The sequence below is a fragment of the Schistocerca piceifrons genome, chromosome 2, assembly GCF_021461385.2.
Source record: "Schistocerca piceifrons isolate TAMUIC-IGC-003096 chromosome 2, iqSchPice1.1, whole genome shotgun sequence".
Taxonomy (NCBI): domain Eukaryota; kingdom Metazoa; phylum Arthropoda; class Insecta; order Orthoptera; family Acrididae; genus Schistocerca; species Schistocerca piceifrons.
In genome coordinates this window covers 610,358,968-610,380,115 of record NC_060139.1, presented here as the reverse complement: position 1 = coordinate 610,380,115, position 21,148 = coordinate 610,358,968, and the positions used below count along the sequence as shown (strand labels likewise).

At 38.3% G+C, this 21,148-nt stretch overlaps 1 protein-coding gene across 2 annotated transcripts in view; it reads left to right on the top strand.

Moving 5' to 3' along the window:
* Window positions 1-12,743, top strand: part of LOC124774869 — a 193,836-nt gene extending 181,093 nt beyond the window's left edge. For both annotated transcript variants that reach the window (XM_047249516.1, XM_047249517.1), the window contains exon 17: window positions 10,525-12,743. In XM_047249516.1, coding sequence (XP_047105472.1) covers window positions 10,525-10,673 — 149 coding nt within the window. In that variant the 3' untranslated portion in view covers window positions 10,674-12,743. The remainder of the gene's footprint in view (window positions 1-10,524) is intronic.
* Window positions 12,744-21,148: the final 8,405 nt, after the last annotated feature.

Sequence of the window (21,148 nt, the reverse complement as noted above, 5' to 3'; positions counted from 1 at the left end):
CCTTCCACCAGTCTCTCCTGGACTTCCAGAACCTTCATCCTTAGCCCTTACCCAACTTGTGCTGAATCTCTACACTACTTCATGTAACCACCACTCCCAACAGCTCCTATCTCTCTTCAAAGTCCTCCACCTCTCAAACCCTTGCTTGGAGAACACACTGAGGAACATCATCCTAGAAGCCAGCTGCAAACTTGAGTTCCATGCCACACACCACCTGAAAAAACTATCCACAGTGCTAGTGCAACACCTAAAAAGTGGGGTCCCTCTCCCCATCCCTCACAAACACCAACCACAACAGAACCTTCAACAAACCCCCCTCATAGCCAACAAACCTAGCCTAGCCACCCTACTCAATCTCCCCATCCCAGCACATACCCCACACAGACCAAATATCAACTATAACCACAGTCAAATGCCACATATCACCAGTCCCAATTCAGTTCTCAACCTCTCATCCAGATCCCTCTCTCCTCCAGAGACATCTGTTCTATCAAAAGGCTTAACTTTTAGCCCCACGCCTAATTTCAACCACACTGCCCTGGTGAAAGATCTCCTCTCATTCACCCGGAACCTCAAATGGAAATATCACTTCACTACTCAAACACAGCCCCCAAATACTAGCCCCAGTGTTGAACCCTGTCTAGAACAGTTCCGACCGCCTTCTCAAAGGGATCCTCCTCCCCTCCCCCAAAACCATCCCTTGCAGACATTTCAGGAATTCCTCACATCCAGTGTTGCCTCCCAGTCCTTCTTGAAGAACATCCCGACAACCCCCAACATCACCCCAGCTGAATCCCGTGCCATTAAGGAGCTGAAAACAGACCGCTCTATTGTCATCCTCCCGGCAGATAAAGGCTCCACAACTGTGGTACTTGACCATGTGGAGTATGTGGCAGAAGGACTGCGTCAACTCTCCGACACCTCAACCTACAATGCTGTTACCCAGGATCCCATTCCCTCCATCCAGACTGAGCTGCAGAAAATCCTAAAAATCCAAGGTCCCTCACAAGGCCTCACAATGGCTTCCATAGACTTACTCACTCCACCTGAGCCCCATACTCCTACCTTCTACCTATTACCCAAAATCCACAAAGAGAACCATCCTGGCCGTCCCATTGTAGCAGGCTTCAAAGCCCCAACAGAACGTATCTCAGCCCTGGTAGACCAACACCTCCAACCTATCACCCGCACACTCCCATCCTACATCAAAGACACAAACCACTTCCTAGAACGCCTCAAATCCATTCCCACTCCTCTCCCACCTGAAACCTTTCTTGTCACCATAGATGCTACATCCCTTTACACAAACATCCCACATACCCATGGTCTCTCTGCCCTTGAGCACTACCTCTCCCAACGCCCACCCGAAGATCTTCCAAAAACCTCGTTCCTTATCACACTTACCAACTTCATCCTAACCCATAATTACTTCACCTTTGAAGGCCAGACCTACAAACAAATCAGGGGAACGGCCATGGGAACCAGGATGGCTCCGTCCTGTGCTAACCTCTTCATGGGCCGCATGGAGGAGGCTTTCCTGAAGACCCAACAGCTGCTTCCCCTGGCCTGGTATAGGTTTATAGATGACATCTTTGTGGTCTGGACTCATGGTGAAGAAACACTCCTTAATTTCCTCCATAACATCAACTCCTTTTCGAATCTGAATTTCACCTGGTCCTTCTCCAAAACCCAAGCCACCTTCCTGGATGTTGACCTTCATCTTGTTGAAGCTCACATCCACACCTCTGTCCATATCAAACCCACAAACAAACAACAGTACCTTCACTTTGATAGCTGCCATCCATTCCACATCAAACGTTCCCTTCCCTACAGCGTAGGTATTCGTGGCAAACGTATCTGCTCCAGTGATGAATCCCTCAACAATTACATCAATAACCTGACCAGTGCTTTCCTCTCCCGCAACTATCCTGCAGACCTTGTCCACAAACAGATCTCCCGAGCAATACATTCCTCCCCGTCCAACAACAATGTTCCTACCCCCAGACCACACAGAAGCATCCCCCTTGTCACCCAATATTATCCTGGCCTCGAATACATCAACAAATTACTCCGCCAGGGATATGACTTTCTCAAGTCAACCCCTGAAATGAGATCATCCCTTGACAAAATTCTCCCCACACCACCCAGAGTTTCCTTTCGTCGCCCCCCCTAACCTCCGTAACATCCTTGTTAAACCCTACAATATTCCCAGACTACCTTCTCTACCCAGCGGTTCCTACCCCTGTAACCGACCCCGCTGCAAAACCTGCCCCATGCATCCCCCCACAACCACCTACTCCAGCCCCGCTACTGGTAAAACATACACAATTCAAGGCAGGGCCACGTGTGAAACTACACATGTCATTTATCAGCTGACATGCCTGCACTGCACAGCCTTTTACATCGGTATGACAACAACTAAACTGGCTGAGCGCATGAACGGACACAGACGAACTGTCCGCCTAGGAGATGTCCAATACCCAGTAGCGGAGCATGCCCTCCAGCATAGTTCTAGGGACCTAGGAACCTGCTACACCGTATGTGCCATTTGGCTTCTCCCACCCAACACCAGTCCCTCTGAACTGCGGAGATGGGAACTTGCACTCCAACACATCCTTTCATCCCGCCATCCCCCTGGACTGAACCTACGTTAAACAACCTCACTCCCATTTACTCTTCATTCTTCTCCTCTTTCCCTTTCCTCTTTAGCCATTCACGCATCTTTTCATCCTACATAGTTGTGTTTATCTTTATACTGTACACCTCTTTACTTCTGTATGCATCCTCTTTGGTTTGAAGCTGGCACAGTACTTACAGTAGAATATCTTTGGCTTCCCTCTGACAACCATGCCTCCATCCTTGCTACCCTCCCTGTTTTCCTTTCCCTGTTGCTTCATGACCTGGGTTATGAGTAACTGAATCCACTTTCCCTTCTTCCCTTTCTTTCCCCCTCTCCTCCCTGATGAAGGAACATTTGTTCCGAAAGCTAGGAACGTAAATTTTCGGTTCTGTTTTTTGTGTATCTATCGGCTGTACTGAGCTGAGGTAAGTACTGGCCAGCCCCTCTATCTCTCTGTTAGTATTTGTTTCACATCTTTATATGAGATTTTCCATTAATCATTTGTAATACCGTTTTCAGCATTTAAAATTACTGTGTTACAGTCTGTAGTCAGACTGTCATTGTGATCAGGCTTTTGTGCTTATAATGTGAATCTGATTGATTGGTGGAATATCATATAGTAATACCATTTGATTTTACATTACATGGAGATAGAATTTTTGGTTAATATTTACCTCCAGGAACAGGATTCCTATACTATCAATAGAAGTTCTTAAAAGAAGAAAAATACTAATGCTGACTTTCAAAACTTGTAAGTTCCTCCCAGAGAAAACAATAAAATATCTTAAACCTAGGATTAATTTTTTCTTTCTTTAACTGGTAGCAAGCTGAGCAGTCAGTGGTATGAAACATTGAACAGAACGGGAGGAGTGATCAAACTCATGGTTGCAATGGTTGACTCCCCTAGCTAGCTAACAATCACTTTGTTATACTGAACCAGCTGTAGCATATGTTAGTATTTTTTATCAATGTGTACTCCTGTGTTTTTTAAAATAATTCTCAATAGGGAAATATTTAATGGTATGCTTTTTGACTTTTTAAATACCTGAAGTTTGACTGACTTTAATTTATTGTTTGAGGGCAAGCTGAACAGTAATGCCTCCAAATTTTTTATGTGAACACTCATAAAGCTTTCCAATTAAACCAAACATCATTAACATTCAACATCTTTATTATTCATATCTACATATTTCTTTCTCAACATAGTCTCCCTTGTCGACAAACCCATTTTTACCAATTAGATACCAGTTTGTACCTAACATCACTGTAGAATGTATGACATTGTTGATGGAACCATAACCTCACCTCTCCTTCCACCATTTCATGAGTATCAAAGTGAAGTCTTCAAAGGTGTTCTTTAAGTTTTGGAAACATGTGAAAATCAGATGGGGCCAAGTCAGGACTGTATGGAGGATAATCGATGACAGTGAACCCAAGGCATTGGAGTGTTGCAGGTGTTGTAGCACAGGTATGTGGTCTAGCATTGTCATGCTCAAAGAGAGGGTGCTCCACGTGTGGAACTCTTTGAACTCGAAAGTGGCTTACAACATACTGCTTCTCACGCATCGCCATAGTTACATCGCACACAACCATGTTGCATGCTACAGTTAGGCGACCAGTTCGGCAGAGGGCTGCAAATACATAGACATGAAGAATAAAAATGTAAAATGTTCATAATATGTGTTTTATTTTAATAAGCTAAAAGCATTCTAACATAAAAAATTTGGACGTATTACCTTTCAGCACGCCCTTGCACAATTTTATTCTCAAATAGAGAATTGTGCTTTGTTTAGTTTTTTTTGTAAATGTAAGTTAAACCTGACACTTGTTCCATTATGATGAATGCTGCTGTTGGTGTAACAAGTACTGATGCTGTTCTTAATGTCCATACCAGATTAGTTGATGTACTTACATGGTGCAGTTAGAACGTGAAATAGTTGTTTGTTTGTTCACAGTGTGCTTGCATATGATCTTAGGTTCCAATTCTCATGGTCTTTTTCTGTAGTGGGAAAATTTTATCTATGTTCTGGGTATTGGATCACAAAAAATAGAAAAAAAAATAGAAAAAATAAAATTTGTAGCCAAGAATTGACAGAATGTATGTAAGAATATTATGTTGTTACAAGGCCATATCTGTTACAAAGTGGTGACACTACTCTTTAACCCTTCTGCGTGCCGTGGGGGATATACTTGTCCATGAAATGAAATGTTGTGTGGCTAGGGCCTCTTGTCGGGTAGACTGGTCGCCTGGTGCAAGTCTTTTGAGTTGACGCTACTTCGGCGACTTGCGTGTTAATGGGGATGAGATGGTGATGAATACAACACAACACCCAGTCCCTGAGCAGAGAAAATATCTTGATCCAGCTGGGAATTGAACCCGGGCTCCTTTGCATGGCCTTCTACTGCACCAGCTGTTGTTTCTGTTTGTTGGGAAATATAGCCTTCAGGACTGTGGGAAGTATGTGTCCCACGAAACAACAGTGTTTTAATGATTATTGGGAAGTATGGTTACTACCGATGTAGTATCTGGAAGGGGCTTGGTAAGTATACTTACCACAAAATTAATCTGTCATTTGTGGCCCTTGGGAAGCACACTTAGGGGGAGCCCAAAGCTTTTGGGAATACGTTTTACCCCCTCTATCTATGCCCGGCATCTTGTGGTAGTACACTGCACAGATGTACGAAAACTGCTGGAACAATCAGTTTCTGTATGTTAGAACACATTCTTGTTAGAACACATTTCTTCACTTCTGAAATATACATTATTGTGACCTGTATCAGCTAATACCTTTATTGTGTGATAACGTTTCAAGGATTGTCTCCCCCCCCCCCCCTTTTTTTACATGTAATGGCAACACATAAAAGCACACAAAAGGGAAGTGGGAAATCCATATACCACCAATTTTAATACCTCACAAAGGTGCCATGGTGATAACCACAATAGTTTTTGGTCCTAAATCACAAAAATAAAATTGTCAAAAAATAGTCAATTGATCACATTTCCAATAGGGCAGCATAAAAATTGTCTTCGCTGAGTTACTACAAAAAATGCACCCACGAAATGGTTAAGGAAATAACATGGTAGCAACATTCTCTTTGTTAGTGTCTTTGTGTGTTTATCCACTATAGTTTACAGTCAATATTTATCATAAAGATTTTGTGTTTGTAATTTAATATTACAATATTATTTTCCCGCTTTAAGCAGAAATTATTGCTGTTTTTTTACCGTGTCTTCAATGTTAGTTTATTGCAAGTTGACAATTGTAGAAATCCTTGAGCTTTATAACAATCAGCAAACAGTTTCCCACCCCAAAGTCTAATATTATGGGGAAAGTTATTGATCTACGTCAAGGATAGCATCGGTCCTAAGATGGTGTGCTGAGGAAATGCTATTTTGATGTATTTTGCTTCTTATAAACATTTCACAAAAAAAATCAGTTTATATGAGAAATGATTTTCTGTCCTCTGTACAATTTTCCAAATACTATTGGAACCCTTCATTATTCCAAATGATCCTAGCTTTCATAGTTGAATGCTATGGTCAACATCGTCAAAGGCTGTGAAGATATCTGAAAATGTGCCTGTGACAAATTCATCATAATCATGTGCAACAAGGATACTGTTGTAAACTGTGCAATGACTGAGTCTGACTTTCTGCTGCTTCGGAAAAAAACTACTTCATTGAGGATGTTATATTTATTCAAGTAATCTGATGTGCCATCTTTCATAATAGATCCTCTTATTTTGCAGAAAGATGAAAGCAATGAGACTTTGGCAGTAATTACCTGTTTTTCTGTGTCACCTTTCTTTAGCAGAGGTACAAATCTTGTTTGTCTTAGATACTCCAGAAAAATCAAAGGATTTCATGCACACTTTGTCAGTTCACATTTATGAAACATGTACAAGTACATTTACAGTGGTTTACATAAAAATAAAATAATATCTTAGGCCAAGAGAGGATTTAATTTATAATGGCCAACATCCCATTTTTTAAAAGTAAAACTAATTTACACAAGTACTTCATTACACTCACAAAGCCCTATTTACTTGGAATAACTCCTGGGGTGGGGGGATGTGAACAGAGTTGAGTGATATGAACAGTGTCTGGTGTTAAGTGATGACTGTGGAGAATATAGAGTTGCTGCATACTCACTTAAGACAGTGTTATTAGCAGCTGAGAGAGTTTGAAAGGGGCCTCATTGTGAATCTCCACATAGCTGGCTGGTCAAATTGTGCAATAAATTTTAATCTTCTAAAAGGGTATCGTGATGCATGCAGTCAAATGCTCTGGACTACAAAAATATATCAGTTGATGATATTTTGTTATTAAAAGACTTTTATATTGTGAGTAAATATATACATGGTCTTTTCAGTTTAGTAATCATCCAGAAAGCCATAATTTGATGTGTTGTTGTTGTTGCTGCTGCTGCTGTTGTGGTCTTCAGTCCAGAGACTGGTTTGATGTAGCTCTCCATGGTGCTCTATCCTGTGCAAGCTTCTTCGGCTCCAAGCAACTGCTGCACCCTACATCCTTCTGAATCTGCCCAGTGTATACATCTCTTGGTCTCCCTCGTACGATTTTTTCCTCCACGCTGCCCTCCAAAACTAACTTGATGATCCCTTGATGTCTCAGAACATGTTCTACCAACTGATACCTTCTTCTAGTCAAATTGTACACATTCCTCTTCTCATCAATTCTGTTCAGTACCTCCTCATTAGTTACCTGATCTACTCATCTAATATTTAGCATTCTTCTGTAGCACCACATTTCAAAAGCTACTATTCTCCTCTTGTCTAAACTATTTATAATCCATGTTTTACATCCATACATGTCTACACTCCATAGAAATACTTTTAGAAAAGACTTCCTGACACTTAAATCTATACTCGATGTTAACAAATTTCTCTTCTTCAGAAATGTTTTTCTTGCCATTGCTAGTCTATATTTTATATCCTCTCTACTTCAACCATCATCAGTTATTTTGCTCCGTAAGTAGCAAAACTCATCTACTACTTTAAGTGCCTCATTTCATAATCTGATTCCCTCAGCATCACCTGCTTTACTGTCTTTGACAGAATTACAATGTCATCGGCAAACCTCAAAGTTTTTATTTCTTCTCCATGGCTTTTAATTCCTACTCCAAATTTTTCTTTTGTTTCCTTTACTGCTTGCTGAAAATATAGATTGAATAACATCGGGGATAGGCTACAACCCTGCCTCACTCCCTTCCCAACCACTGCTTCCCTTTCATACCCCTTGACTCTTATAACTGCCACCTGGTTTCTATACCAATTGTAAATAGCCTTTCGCTCCCTGCATTTGACCCACAGCCACCTTCAGAATTTGAAAGAGAGTATTCTAGTCAAAATTGTCAAAAGCTTTCTCTAAGTCTACAAATGCTAGAAATGTAGGTTTGTGTTTCCTGAGTCTAAGGTAAGTTGTACGGCCAGTATTGCCTCACAGGTTGCAACATTTCTACAGAATCCAAAATGATCTACCCCAAGGTCGGTGTCTACCCGTTTTTCCATTCATCTGTAAAGAATTCATGTTAGTATTTTGCAGCCCTGACTTATTAAACTGATAGCTCGGTAATTTTCACACCTGTCAACACCTGCTTTCTTTGGGATTGGAATTATTGCATTCTTCTTGAAGTCTGAGGGTATTTCACCCTCATTTCATACATCTTGCTCACCAGATGGTAGAGTTTTGTCAGGGCTGGCTCTCCCAAGGCTATCAGTAGTTCTAATGGAATGCTGTGTACTCCCGGAGCCTTGTTTCGACTTAGGTCTTTCAGTACTTTGACAAATTCTTCATGCAGTATCATATCTCCCATTTCATCTTCACCTACGTCCTATTCCATTTCCATAATATTGCCCTAGAGTACATCGCCCTTGAACAGACCCTCCATATACTCCTTCCATCATACAGTATGTTATCATAAAAGCAAAATATGGAATACACGTGAAAAATAAAATACCCTGACAATAAACCAAAAACTGTCTATGGCATTACAAAGCAGCAAACATACAAATGCAGAGATGAAAGCGAAATTGGGTTACCATAACATAGCTGCAGCAAAAGATATGACACATTTATATCACTGGCCACCAGTTTCAGTATTACTCACTGGCTTTGGCAACAAACATTGCACGTTCCTAGTAAATAACTAAATAAAGATGCACTAGGTTTACTCAAACAGAGGGTGTTTATCCTTTTGACAGACATTAGTTTCAAAAGCACAGCTCATAAGAAATCATAAAACTCATTATGTTGTTAAAAGCTGAGATTCTTCTGGTGTTGTATCTCACATTTTGGGGAAGATGTTTTGTTGGTCAAGTTTATTGCATGTCTTCTCTGTAGTTAATTTGGTGAGCAAAGAGATATTAGTAAAATTTGTGTATAAACAAAACAGTGCTGCTGATCTTTTAATTTCAATGAATGCATATTTATTTTTGTAACTACACACTCATTGATTTAGTTTGCAGTTCACATAGCCCATTACTTTTCATAAAATATGTTATGAAGCTGTGTAGACTCCATGGAGTCTTAACTTATTTTTACAAGGGGTGGTATTAATACAGATTGTTCAGTAATGACTAATGAGATGAAACCAACTTTGAAAATGCTTAGCAAAGACTGGCTATGAATGTTCAAGGTTATTAGACTATTGCTTGTCCCTCACTGGAACAGACAGTAACTTCTTAAAGTGGCTGACTAGCGCTGTCCACAGTGCCTTTAATTTTCTTTTCTTTTCTTTAACTTGTGCAGGGTATTTTATACAATTTCTTTCCCAAATGTTAAAAAAATATATATATAGTAATGACGCATAAGTATGGACACACATACCTTTAGAAATAGAGCTATTCTTAACTATTGGCTTTACACTCATTAATTAATATTGACACAGCATTCAACTTTCATACATGCGACACAGCATTCAACTTTCATACATGCATAAGTGCACACATTTTTCCTTCCCCCCCCCAATAAACCCCACCATGATCCATTAACTGACAAATTGCCAGATCAAGCAGTGAAGTGTAATGAAAAACAAAATGTGAAAATAAAAAGATTTTGATGTGGATATGTGCCCATTTTTGTAAGTGAAATGGAAGTGTCTCCTTGCACTTACAACCAGATGAGAGAAAATGCAGATATTGGTGCGACAGAATTATAAATAAATAAATAATAGCTGTAAAATAAAAGACAAAACATTTATGGAATGAAAATATTATACTACAGCAAGATAAACGGCTTGTTAATTTATAAAATGGATACAGCAATATTTAATTTTGATATGTAGCTTTATTCTCATGGAAATGATATGTATTTGAAACTAGCTGAAAGATGATGGTGCCCTTATGTAATTTGTCTATAAACAACTTTTTATGAGAACATATTGTCACATATATTTTGTTGTTGTTAAAAAAAATTAAGAAATTTGGGAAATATTCGTGAAGTTCTTCACAGATGTTAGTCTATTTTTTTCTCTTAGTTCCAGCCATTTCATCTATTTTCAGTGACCCTAAAGCCAACAAACATCAGTTACCTCTCAGTCCTTTCACAACATTCCCTCTGTTTTTTACCAATTTCCAGCTTCATTATTATTTCATATTTCATCACACAACTGTTCACAAGGTTCATATAAAACATTTCTTTTTGTGTATAATGAGTCTAATTTTTTTGGCAGTCTGATTTATCGTAGCAATCACGGGTCTCTTGGATTCTCTGACATAAACAACAACAACAACAACAAAAAGACAATTTATGTCAGAACAAATTTTAGAATTTACATTGATCCTGAAAATTGATGAGTTTTAGTGATATTTATCTTTAAAATATGTGATAAGGTTGTGCATGAACTGTTAGTGAGAGAAATATGTTGATACAATTGAATTTGCAGCTTCTGTGAATGACGATCTGTGGGCTATTGAGAAGAAGGGGTCTCTTTTGAGGCATCGACCAAAGACTGTAAAACTGTCATTACAGCCACAAGAATCAAAGAGTCAGGACTCTCAGGTGGCACCAGATGAGGACTGGGAAGTCATATGACAAAAAAAGAATGGCACTCTTAATGCCATTACACAGTAATCAAACTTTCCTGATGGAAATGACTTTTGAAGCTGCATCAGCTGGATATGGATATGTTCACATATTGTGTATGTTTAAATTTGTTGAGTTCCATAACAGAATGTAAATTCTGTCATGTTTTATTTACATTACATTTTTGTAAGCCAGTGTATAGCTATTTGTTCTTTATATCCATGTCATACTTTTAAGACTATGTTACCTTTACATTGATATTAGAATGAAGCTAAGTTGAGATTTTCATGATGATGTGTGTATTTCACAGCATTTTCTTTGTCACACCTTCTTTCTTCTTTGTCTGAACACATTGTTCAGATTATATTAGGGATGAAACTATTCCCTACTGAATTACTATCTCTTTTTGTGCAGTGATGTCTGTATTTTCCTTCCAACTTGTCTATAATGAATTTTGAGCCAAAGAAGTACAATAGGTGGCAGTTTGTTTTAAAATCTTGTGAAGTGTTATATTTTTAACAGTTAACTAAAACATTTTGTGAGTAAAATATTTCAAAATATATAAGCTATGCCACCTGTAGTTTACAAAAAAAATCCTTTCTGTACACAATAAAGATGATGACTGGTATTTTTTTAAATAAATATTTGTGATGGAATCAGTTTTCATCAGAAGCCAACTTAATAACTGTGATGCAAAATAAAATAATTGGTGCATTTAATGAACTGTTACTATTATCTAAATGTTAAGTGTGTGTTGTAATTATATTGAACTACCACAGTATGGATACTATTCTATCATAGACACATTTTTTATTATTTTTCACAGCATTTACAGCAAATCTTTGCATGTCATGTGTTTCATTTAATAAACCTACAGTTTCTTTTTATGGATGTAGTTCGAATCACCACGTATATATATTGATATGTAACAAAAGAAAAAAATTTATATTCAAGTATGTAGAATTGTGTAACAGATCTACTTTGTGTAACATTCTTATAGCACAATTCTGTGACCATTATACATGAATGAAAAAGATGTATAAGCTTTTGTTGCAAGATTTGTGTGTGTGTGTGTGTGTGTAGTGTTTGTTTATATTATAGATTTTTATTTGTGATTACGTATGTAGTAGTTATCTAACAAGATGTCATCATGATAGTTCCCTTTCCTTCAAGATGTTGATTTAGAACTTCCAGTTATTTGTTGTTGATATTTAGTTAGTAGTTCAGAGAAGAAACTCTTTGCCATTCATTAGAAGTCATTGAAAAATTTATCAATCTCTGCATTATGTGAATTAGATCTTTGTAAACTCACAGTAGTTTTTGTAGTATTTTGATTTTCACAGCTGTCATATTTCTGTTCATAAATATCTGTGTACTGTAAATTACACATCTGGAGCTATTCATTTTCAGTGCAGTGAATGACTTAGTTCGATTTTTGGAACTCGGAACTGTCTTACTGAGATTCTATCAAAGTTAATCTCTTGTCTTAGCTAAATTCTGTACATCAAAGTCTGTTAATTACTGGTACTTTTGATTTGAAAACCCACCAGTATCATAAATGAGGCTCTAATGCAAATTTCAGATCTGCTTGCACAAGTATATAGATAGAAATCGTCCACTACAGTCAGCAAATATTCTTGCACTGTTATCTGTTCTCACTTATGTGGTTTGTAATCTTAGCTGCATAACATAATTACCCCTCTGCCTGACATGGCCTTCTGTGAAGGTGGGCAAAATTTAATTGTTGCCATCTTAAAAGGGACTGTTAACAGCTGCTTCATCGCATAAGAACTGATTTAGCCCTTTGTTATAAGGTCTTGAAATTTAAAAGGTTTAGTTGTAAAGACAAATTGGCTTGTTTGGTAACCTCTTGTGATTCTTCTGCCAAAGTGTTTCACCTTTATGTGATCTGTCGCATACTTAATTTTTATATTCGTAATATGAAACAACTGTTCCTAATTAGAATAAGTTTGATATCTCTTAATGTATAATTTGTCTAATTTCACACCCTAGAAGGTTCTCATCTACAACAGGGTGTATGGAACACAGTGAAGTACAGAGAACATGTTTTATATTTAACCAAAGTTTTTTATTTCATTCCAATAGCAACACATTCATGTTTGTATCACCTATGAAAGAAAACTCTTTGACAATGCTGTCCACTTTTCTCTGTGATGCAGTTCTGTATTTACAGCTGTTCAGTAAGGATGGCATTTTGAAAGATAAATGTCGTCTCTGTGCTATAATTGTTTCAGTCTCTCTAGTGGATGGCATGGTATTCTCATATAAAATATTATGTCATTATATGTAGTGATTATTTATTTGTGCTATGTGCAAACAAGTAGATGATTGTTCCAAGTTCTCTACTGGCATATGAAGTATGGTTTTCACCGTAATATTTGCCTTAGACACGTCTTTTATTTTCCCCACAGTAGTTAAAAATATTAGTTACTTAAATAACAGCAGTACTTTCATATTTATGTATTACCTCCTTTTCTGTTGTGTGTGATAATTTGTCCTCATTGTACGGTTTGTACTAATGTAGGCCTGGAATATCAGAATGTATATGTCAGAATATTTACATCTGACAAAGGAAATGAGTTTATCAAAACTGAGTATACTTCAGTGGGCATTGAAAGATATACTTGTCACAATACATAGACTAAATGGAATTTAAAATAATTTCAGTTAACAAATTTAGTTTCATTTGAAAGTTCGAAAATATAATATACAACTGTGTCTGAAATGGAAGCGAATTTTTAACAGAAGGTTATTCATAATTCTGAATCAGGAACAGAACTGTGCTGGAAATAAATCTGGAGGACTGAATTTACAACTGAGACTGAATTCCAGACTACTTAATTCTTTATAGTGAACTGTATTAACTGACAGTTAAAAATGAGAGGGGAAAAACTCAGAGAGAAATGTAGACTGCAGATTGTAAATATAAAAGTGGATGAAGGGAGACTGTGGAAGTGAGTGGAGAACAGAGAGATAAGAAGCCAACACTTTGTAGGGGAGCCATTCATCATTTGTGTAGGGTAGGAATACAGGTGTTGGTGAAGTGAAGCTTCAGTTTGTATGGAGTGAAAGAATACCCACTGTTTATGTTTCATAGTACACTAGTAAAATCTTGGCTGTGACTGATACAGGTAGTTTGCCAGTGTTCTTAGATTGTGACAGAGTGCTTGGAAGTTATGTCACCAACAGAAAATGCTCAGCAAAACTTTAATTAGTTGGCAAAGTTTTCATGTAGTCTCACTAGTTATTGCCCCCCCCCCCCCCTCTTTGCTTCTCTTGCCACTGGATATTGACAGAGCATCATTTCATGACCTGTGGTTTGTGAACCTTGAGGGGGTTCACAAATTATTTCAAGGGGTTCACCAAAACTCTTTTACCATAGTGGCAGATTTAGAGGGTATGGCCTATTTCTGTTTCCTTAGTTTCTGTGACATTGTCGTAATAATAATAATTATTATTATTATTTTAAAACTAAATGAACCCTGTAATGCCCCTTATTACGTATGTGTAACATTGGGAATGTATCACATTATTTCCACAATAAATTAATGTTTACCACAAATGCCTTATTTACAATTATATAACAATGTTAGGAATACATTCGATTTAGCTACAGTGGAAATTTGTTCTGCCAGCTTCTTTGTGTTCTAACAGCCATATCACGAACTCATTAAGGAACAGTTACATGGCAGTCAGGCCTTTGATTTTCAACAATAGCCTTCCTCTTTGCTTGTGACAAATGCAGTAAGTTGCAGTTGTGTATCAGAATCATTTTTGTTCACATTAAAATGGATAACTTGTTGAAAAGTGGAAGTTGAAACGGAAAACAGGGTTTAACAAAATCACGAGTTAGTGTTGTGTCAACAGGTCATTCAGCTTCTAATGATGTGTGGCAATCTGACAAAAGATGATAATTACACTATGATTGGATTTTCATATATAGGTGACAAGGGCTTCACAAGACCACAGTGTGTTCTTTGTGATGACATTTTGCTAGCAGTAGTTTGAAACCTTCTCTGCTTCAATGACATTTAGAAACTAAGCACCCCACCCACATAAACAAATCTGCTGGTTGTTATTTCTTTTTTTTTAAACATGAAAAGCTAACGAGTGGAAAAAATGAATTAAATACTTTTGCAACCCCTGCAAACAGTGACAATGAGAACAACCTTGAAGTGTCTTGTCGCGTTAGCTGCAGAATTACTAAAACTCCAAAACCTCATTCAGTATCTAAAGATTTAGTGTGACCATGCATCAGTGAAGTAGTGCAGTGCATGCTTGGAGAATATTTCACAAAAAAATCAATATGGTACCATTGTCTGATAATACGATCAACTGCCAAATTAAAGACAAGTCAAATTATGTCGAAAATGAAATTTTGGAAAGAGTTTATGCCAGCCTTCTTTTGCAGTGCAGCTTGATGAATCAACTGATCTTGCCCATTTAGCTGTTTTGTTACTTTTTGTTTGTTACATTACTGGGGAGTTTGTAGAAGTGGAGCTACTATTCTGTAGTTCCTTAAGAGAGAACTATGGGAGGAGATATATTTAAGTTAAGCAGTGAATACTTTTGTGAAAATTCAATAGACTGTATGTGCTGTGTAAGCATTTGTTCAGATGGTGCAGATGGGCTGTTATGCTGGATTTGTTGTCAAAGTGAATGCTCCTTGGACTCATTGTTGCATTCATAGACAGGCTCTTGTTTGTAAACACTTGCCCGATGGATTGAAATCTGTGTTGAATGATGCAGTGAAAGTAATTGTTATTAATGCTCAGCATACAAATTCCTGCATCTTTGCGGTGCTTTGTGAGGAAATGGGAAGCATTCATAGGTCTTTATTATCTCACACTGAAGATAGGTGGCTATCTCACGGCAGAACTATTTCCAGACTGAATGAGCTTAAAGCCTTTCATAAAGCAAATTGCATGGAAAATGAAATGTTGCTTCAGACTTTACCTTATTTGGAAGACATTGTCTCAAAAATTAACAGTTTAAACTTATATCACCAGGAGTCAAACCAGAAACGTGTTTTGATTGGATACAAACTAAGTGTTTTGACACTCTTCATAACTTCCTGGTGGAAAATCATCTTCCTTTAGACAAAAATTTCAAGAACATGGTTGAAGAACATTTCAAGGAACTTCAGAAAACTTTCAGAAAATATTTCCTGCTATGTCCAACAATATCAATTTGATTTGCAATCCCTTCAAAGAGTCAACAGTTTTAGTATCCACATTAAGGATAAATGAAAAAAAGGCAACTTCTTAGAATTTTTACTGATTTTGTTACAGAAAACTTACAAATCTTTGCCATTAACTGGGTTTTGGTTAAGTTTAAAGGATTTCCCAGCATCAGCGAATACAGTTGTAATGGCTTTAGTACCCTTTTCACTCAAATATTTGTGCAAAACGTCATTTTCTTCATTTGCCTATTTAAAAATAAGTACAGAAACAGAACCACGCAACGTAGCTGCACGGTCTGAGGCGCCTTGTCACAGTCCGTGCAGCTCCCCCCATTGGCGATTAGAGTCCTCCCTCGGGCATGGGTGGCATGGGTGTGTGTATTGTCCTTAGTGTAAGTTAGTCTAAGTTAGATTAAGTGTAGTGTAGGCTTAGGGACCGATGACCTCTGCAGTTTGGTCTCATAAGACCTCACACACACACACACACACACACACACACACACACACACACACACTCTTTGAAACTTTATCTAACTTCTGTGGTACCTGACTCGAAAGCTTTGTGCCATGGAAAGCGACTGCAACTTTCTCATTGAATTCCAAGGAAGAGGCACGTAATTACAATGAAAACTTGTATTTATTATTGCAACTAGGCCTAGGGTTGTGTAACTTTTGAGTTGTAACTAGAGTAACTTTAGGTTTTAACCCCTAAGGCTTAAGTTAATTGTAGCTTATTAAACCATTTGCTTGGAATTAAATTCTATACACATCTACTGTATGTATATTTAAAATCAAGTGGTTCATCCAACTCAGATCGTTGTAAAAGGGGTGTAAGGGTTGAAAAAATTTGAGAACCGCTACAGTAGAGGATGTACTCCTGTTGTATTATGGTCAGGAAATTACAGTTAGGTCAGCATCTTTGCCTGTTAATCCAACGGTCCCAGCCAAGAGTGCAATAGCCTCTGCTTCCTCAGTACGCTCCAAATTTCATTATTAAACCATGGTGGGTCTTTCACACCCTTTATCCATGTACTAGACACACAACTCTCCAGACCGTGATTTGCAATGTTCTTAAAATTTGCCCATAATTCCTGTACTTCCATCTTACTGGAACTGAGTGATGCCAGTTCCCTGTCTAAGTGAAATGCTAATAACTGCTTATCTGCTCTATCTAGCAGAAACACTCTCCTAACCTTCTTAACAGATTTATTAAAATCTCATTATCATAGTTGCTACAATGATATCATGGTCACTAATCCCCAGTTCTATACTAACAAATTCGATAAGGTCCGGCCTATTTGTAGCTACAAGGCATAAGATATTTCCATTTGTATGGGCTGCTGAACTAGCTGCTCAGATACTTTTCAGGAAACATGTTCAAAAGTATTTCACATGACTGTCTGTCTGTAACCCCCGCAATGAATCCAGACACATCCCAGTCTATACTCGATAGGTTAAGGTCGTCTCCAACTAGTATTGCATGATCTAGGTACTGATGTGCTATTGACTCTAAACTGTCTCTGAACAACTATAGGACTGTCATAGCAGTATCATGTGGCTGGTAAAAACATCCAGCAATTTACTTGGTTTCACCTACACCTGTTATATGACACTAGATAAATTCGCTATCACACTCAACCTCGACCTCACTAGAGACAATATTTTTGTCAACTGCAGTGAACACACCCCCTCCTATGGCCTGTAATCTGTCTTTCTGATAAATATTCCATGACTCGCTAAATATCTCAGAGCTATCCGCTTCAGGTTTCAGGCAGCTTTCGGTCCAAGAATAATTTTGAGTGCGAGAACTTTCATGGAGGGCAGTAAATTCGGGAACTTTGTTACGAATACTTTGACAGTTTACTGATAAAATTATGACAGATGAAGTGTCTTTATTCTGAACACCGTTTGACTTCCCTTACAGCATATCAACTGGTGAGTGTGCATCAGAGCGCCTCAAACTATCGCCTAGTCTAAAAAACCCCATGTGCAATCCACAAGTACTCTGCTACCCGAGAAGCTTCCTTCTTTGTGTAGTGCAACCCTGACCTATCAAGGGGAGTCCTACAAATCTCAACACAATAATGCAGGCCTAGAAATCTGCAGCCAAGACTATCACAGAGTCGACGAAGCCTTTGGCTGAGATCCTCCATTTGGCTCCAAACCAAAGGACCCCAATCAACTCTGGAAACGATGGTGCAAATTGTGAGCTCTGCTTGCACCCCGCACATGAAGCTGGCAGTCTCAACACCTCTGCCAGCCACGTGCACAAACTGAGGATCGCATCATAATCTATGCAAAAGACGTCATTGGTGCCACCATGAGCCACAACTTGCAGACGACTGCACCCTGCACACTCGACAGCCACAGGCAAGGCCATCTCCACATCTCGAATGAGGCCCCCAGCAGGCATACTGAGCACACATTGGCTTTCTTTCCAGCCCTGAACCCTATCTGCCTCAGGGTCTCAATAACTCACCCATTTACAAGAAACTTGTGGGTAATTGTATTAGTCTGTACATTAGTCACACTGTACAGATACATGAAAAATGGAAATCTGTTTTGGTTCTGACCACAGAAATTATCAGAAGAGAATATTTTTGTAGTCATTTTCACTTTTCTGCGGCTAAGAATCTGTAGACACAGCTAGCTATGTCTGTGCTTCCTCTACACCCAATTCCGTCACACCACATGAAGCATGATCCCTTTCTAACTTCCATGTTTTAGATCGTCAGATTCTAGTGCTCAGCTTTCTTTTGTAATAGAGCAAGAATGCTTCACATTGTGGAATGTTGAATACCTGCTGCAGATTAAAACAGGCACATAGAAATGTACTGTCAGTTTATGCCAACTTGCCAGTGTCTTCTTCTGCGTGAGCCATGTCTTTGTTTTTTGAATGTGTCTGTATTTTTTCCTCTAAAGAAGACTTATTTGATGGTTCAGCGTTACTGTAGGCCTCTCACTCATCACATGCATCCTTTTTAGGTTTGTTTGTTCGGTGTTTAGGCAAATGACTACTCCAAAATAAGACACCTTCACATCTTGTGTTTTCTGATGAAGAATCTGATTGCAGAAAATCATAGTTTCTTGCTTTTTCTAGACCCATTTGTAACATTAATCTGGAATGGCTCATTTTGTGCTGTCAGCCAAAAGACAGAATGTAAGCTAGGTTAGGCTATATACAGTACAACACATTGCACTGTAACATGATTCATTGGTTTTTACTACAATATGTTTAATATGATTATTGAGATAGAATAATCATACTTATGGCACTGATGATTAGGTGATATTAAACAATAAGCACTACACAAAATAGATAATTTGGTTTCTTTGTTCAGTGAAACAAAATAAAAAAACCACTTATGACAAAAAGCCACACAAGCTGCGAAAGATATGAGTACAGAAGGACTGTAACAACAGTATCAATGGTATTGCACTGAAAATGTACGAAGTCTATTGTTACGATATTTGGACATCTTTATATGATGGATCAGTAAGTGGAGCAGTTAAGATTTTATTTCACTAACAAAACTTTATCTTGGACTACACAGTGGCACTGTAACTTAATTTTCTCCCAAAGTGTAGTTACAATAATATTGCTCTGAACCATCAAAATTGCAATGAATGAGTTACTCTTTCGATCATTGAATTGAAACCAACATCAGCCTTTATTTCAGAGGCATGTATGTCCATATCACAAGACAATGGCAAATACAGAGAAAATATATGAGGCATTAGTGTAGTCTATAATATAATATGTTGAGAATGAAACCTAAATAGTCATAGTTGAATGGTGCACCAAACTAGGAGAGAGTACGGAAGGCAGAAATATTGGAGATGAGGGTGAAACTGAAGTGTTGAATAGTTCAGTAGAAACCAGATGCAATATAATAAAGAAGGAAGTAATTAAGGCAGAATTGGACACCATGTGTACAGCAAAAAGCAGTGCCATAGGTAATGAAGGAAATACACCAAATTATTAATGAAGGAGGGTATAAGATTGCTACGACTGATTGTGAGACACAAAAACAATGTTGAATGTTGCTTAAGAATGGAATTACTTCAGTGCAAACAGGCTGGCTCATAATGGGCCACATAATTAAAGAAATTATGAAAAGGTATGATTCTAGGAAAATTCAAAATCACCACCACTTTCCTACTCCTACTAGCCAGCCACATTCTGACTCACAACTATTTCACTTTTGAAGGTCAAATCTATGACAATTCTGTGGTGCTGCTATACAACTTCCTAAGACAGCTTATTTATGGGCCATCTGGAGGAATTTTTCCTTTCATATCAACACCTCAGACCCTTTGTCTGGTTCAGATTACTTATGACATTTCACTGATCTGGACTTGTGGCAAGGACAACCTGTGCTCCCTCCTCCTTAACTTTAACATCTGTTCCATATCCTTTCCATGTGACCCTTCTCAACTCGGTGAGCTACTTCCTAGATGTTGATCTTCACCTCTCAAATGGATCCATAAATACATCCACTGATATTATGTGCACCAACCACCAATAGTATTTCCACTTTGGTAGTTGTTGCCCATTCTCTGTCAAAATGTTTCTTCCATATATCTCCACCTGTGGATGCCACATCTGTAGTGGAAAGCAGGATTTGTCAAAATTCACTGATAACCTTACCAGAGCCTGTATTGACAATGTCCTATCCCCACTGACTTCAGTAACCCTATTAACCAGCCATGACCAGAATTCCCCTTAATAACTCAGGATCACCCTGGCCTTGAAAATCTCACCTAAATGTTTCACCAAGCCTTTGGCTGCTGAGAGATTAAATATAACATTGGATACAGAAATAGTAATGGTGTTAACCTGTGTTGTGCAAATTAGGAATCTTTCTTTCTTTTATTTATTTATTTATTTTTCTTTATTCTGGGTCATCAGTCTTATGGCTGGTTTGGCCCGCCACGAATTCCTCTCCTGTGCCAACCTCTTCATCTCAGGGTAGCACTTGCAACCTACATCCTCACTTATGCGCTGCATGTATTCCAATCTCCATCTTCCTCTACAGTTTTTGCCCTCTACAGCTCACTCCAGTACCATGGAAGTCTTTCCCTGTTGTCTTAACAGATGTCCCATCATACTGTCCCTTTTCCTTGTCAGTGTTTTCCACATATTCATTTCCTCTCCGATTCTGTGAAGAACCACCTCATTCCTTACCTTATCAGCCCACCTAATATTCAACATTCGTCTGTAGCACCACATTTCAAATACTTTGATTCTCTTCTGTTCAGTTTTCCCACAATCTATGTT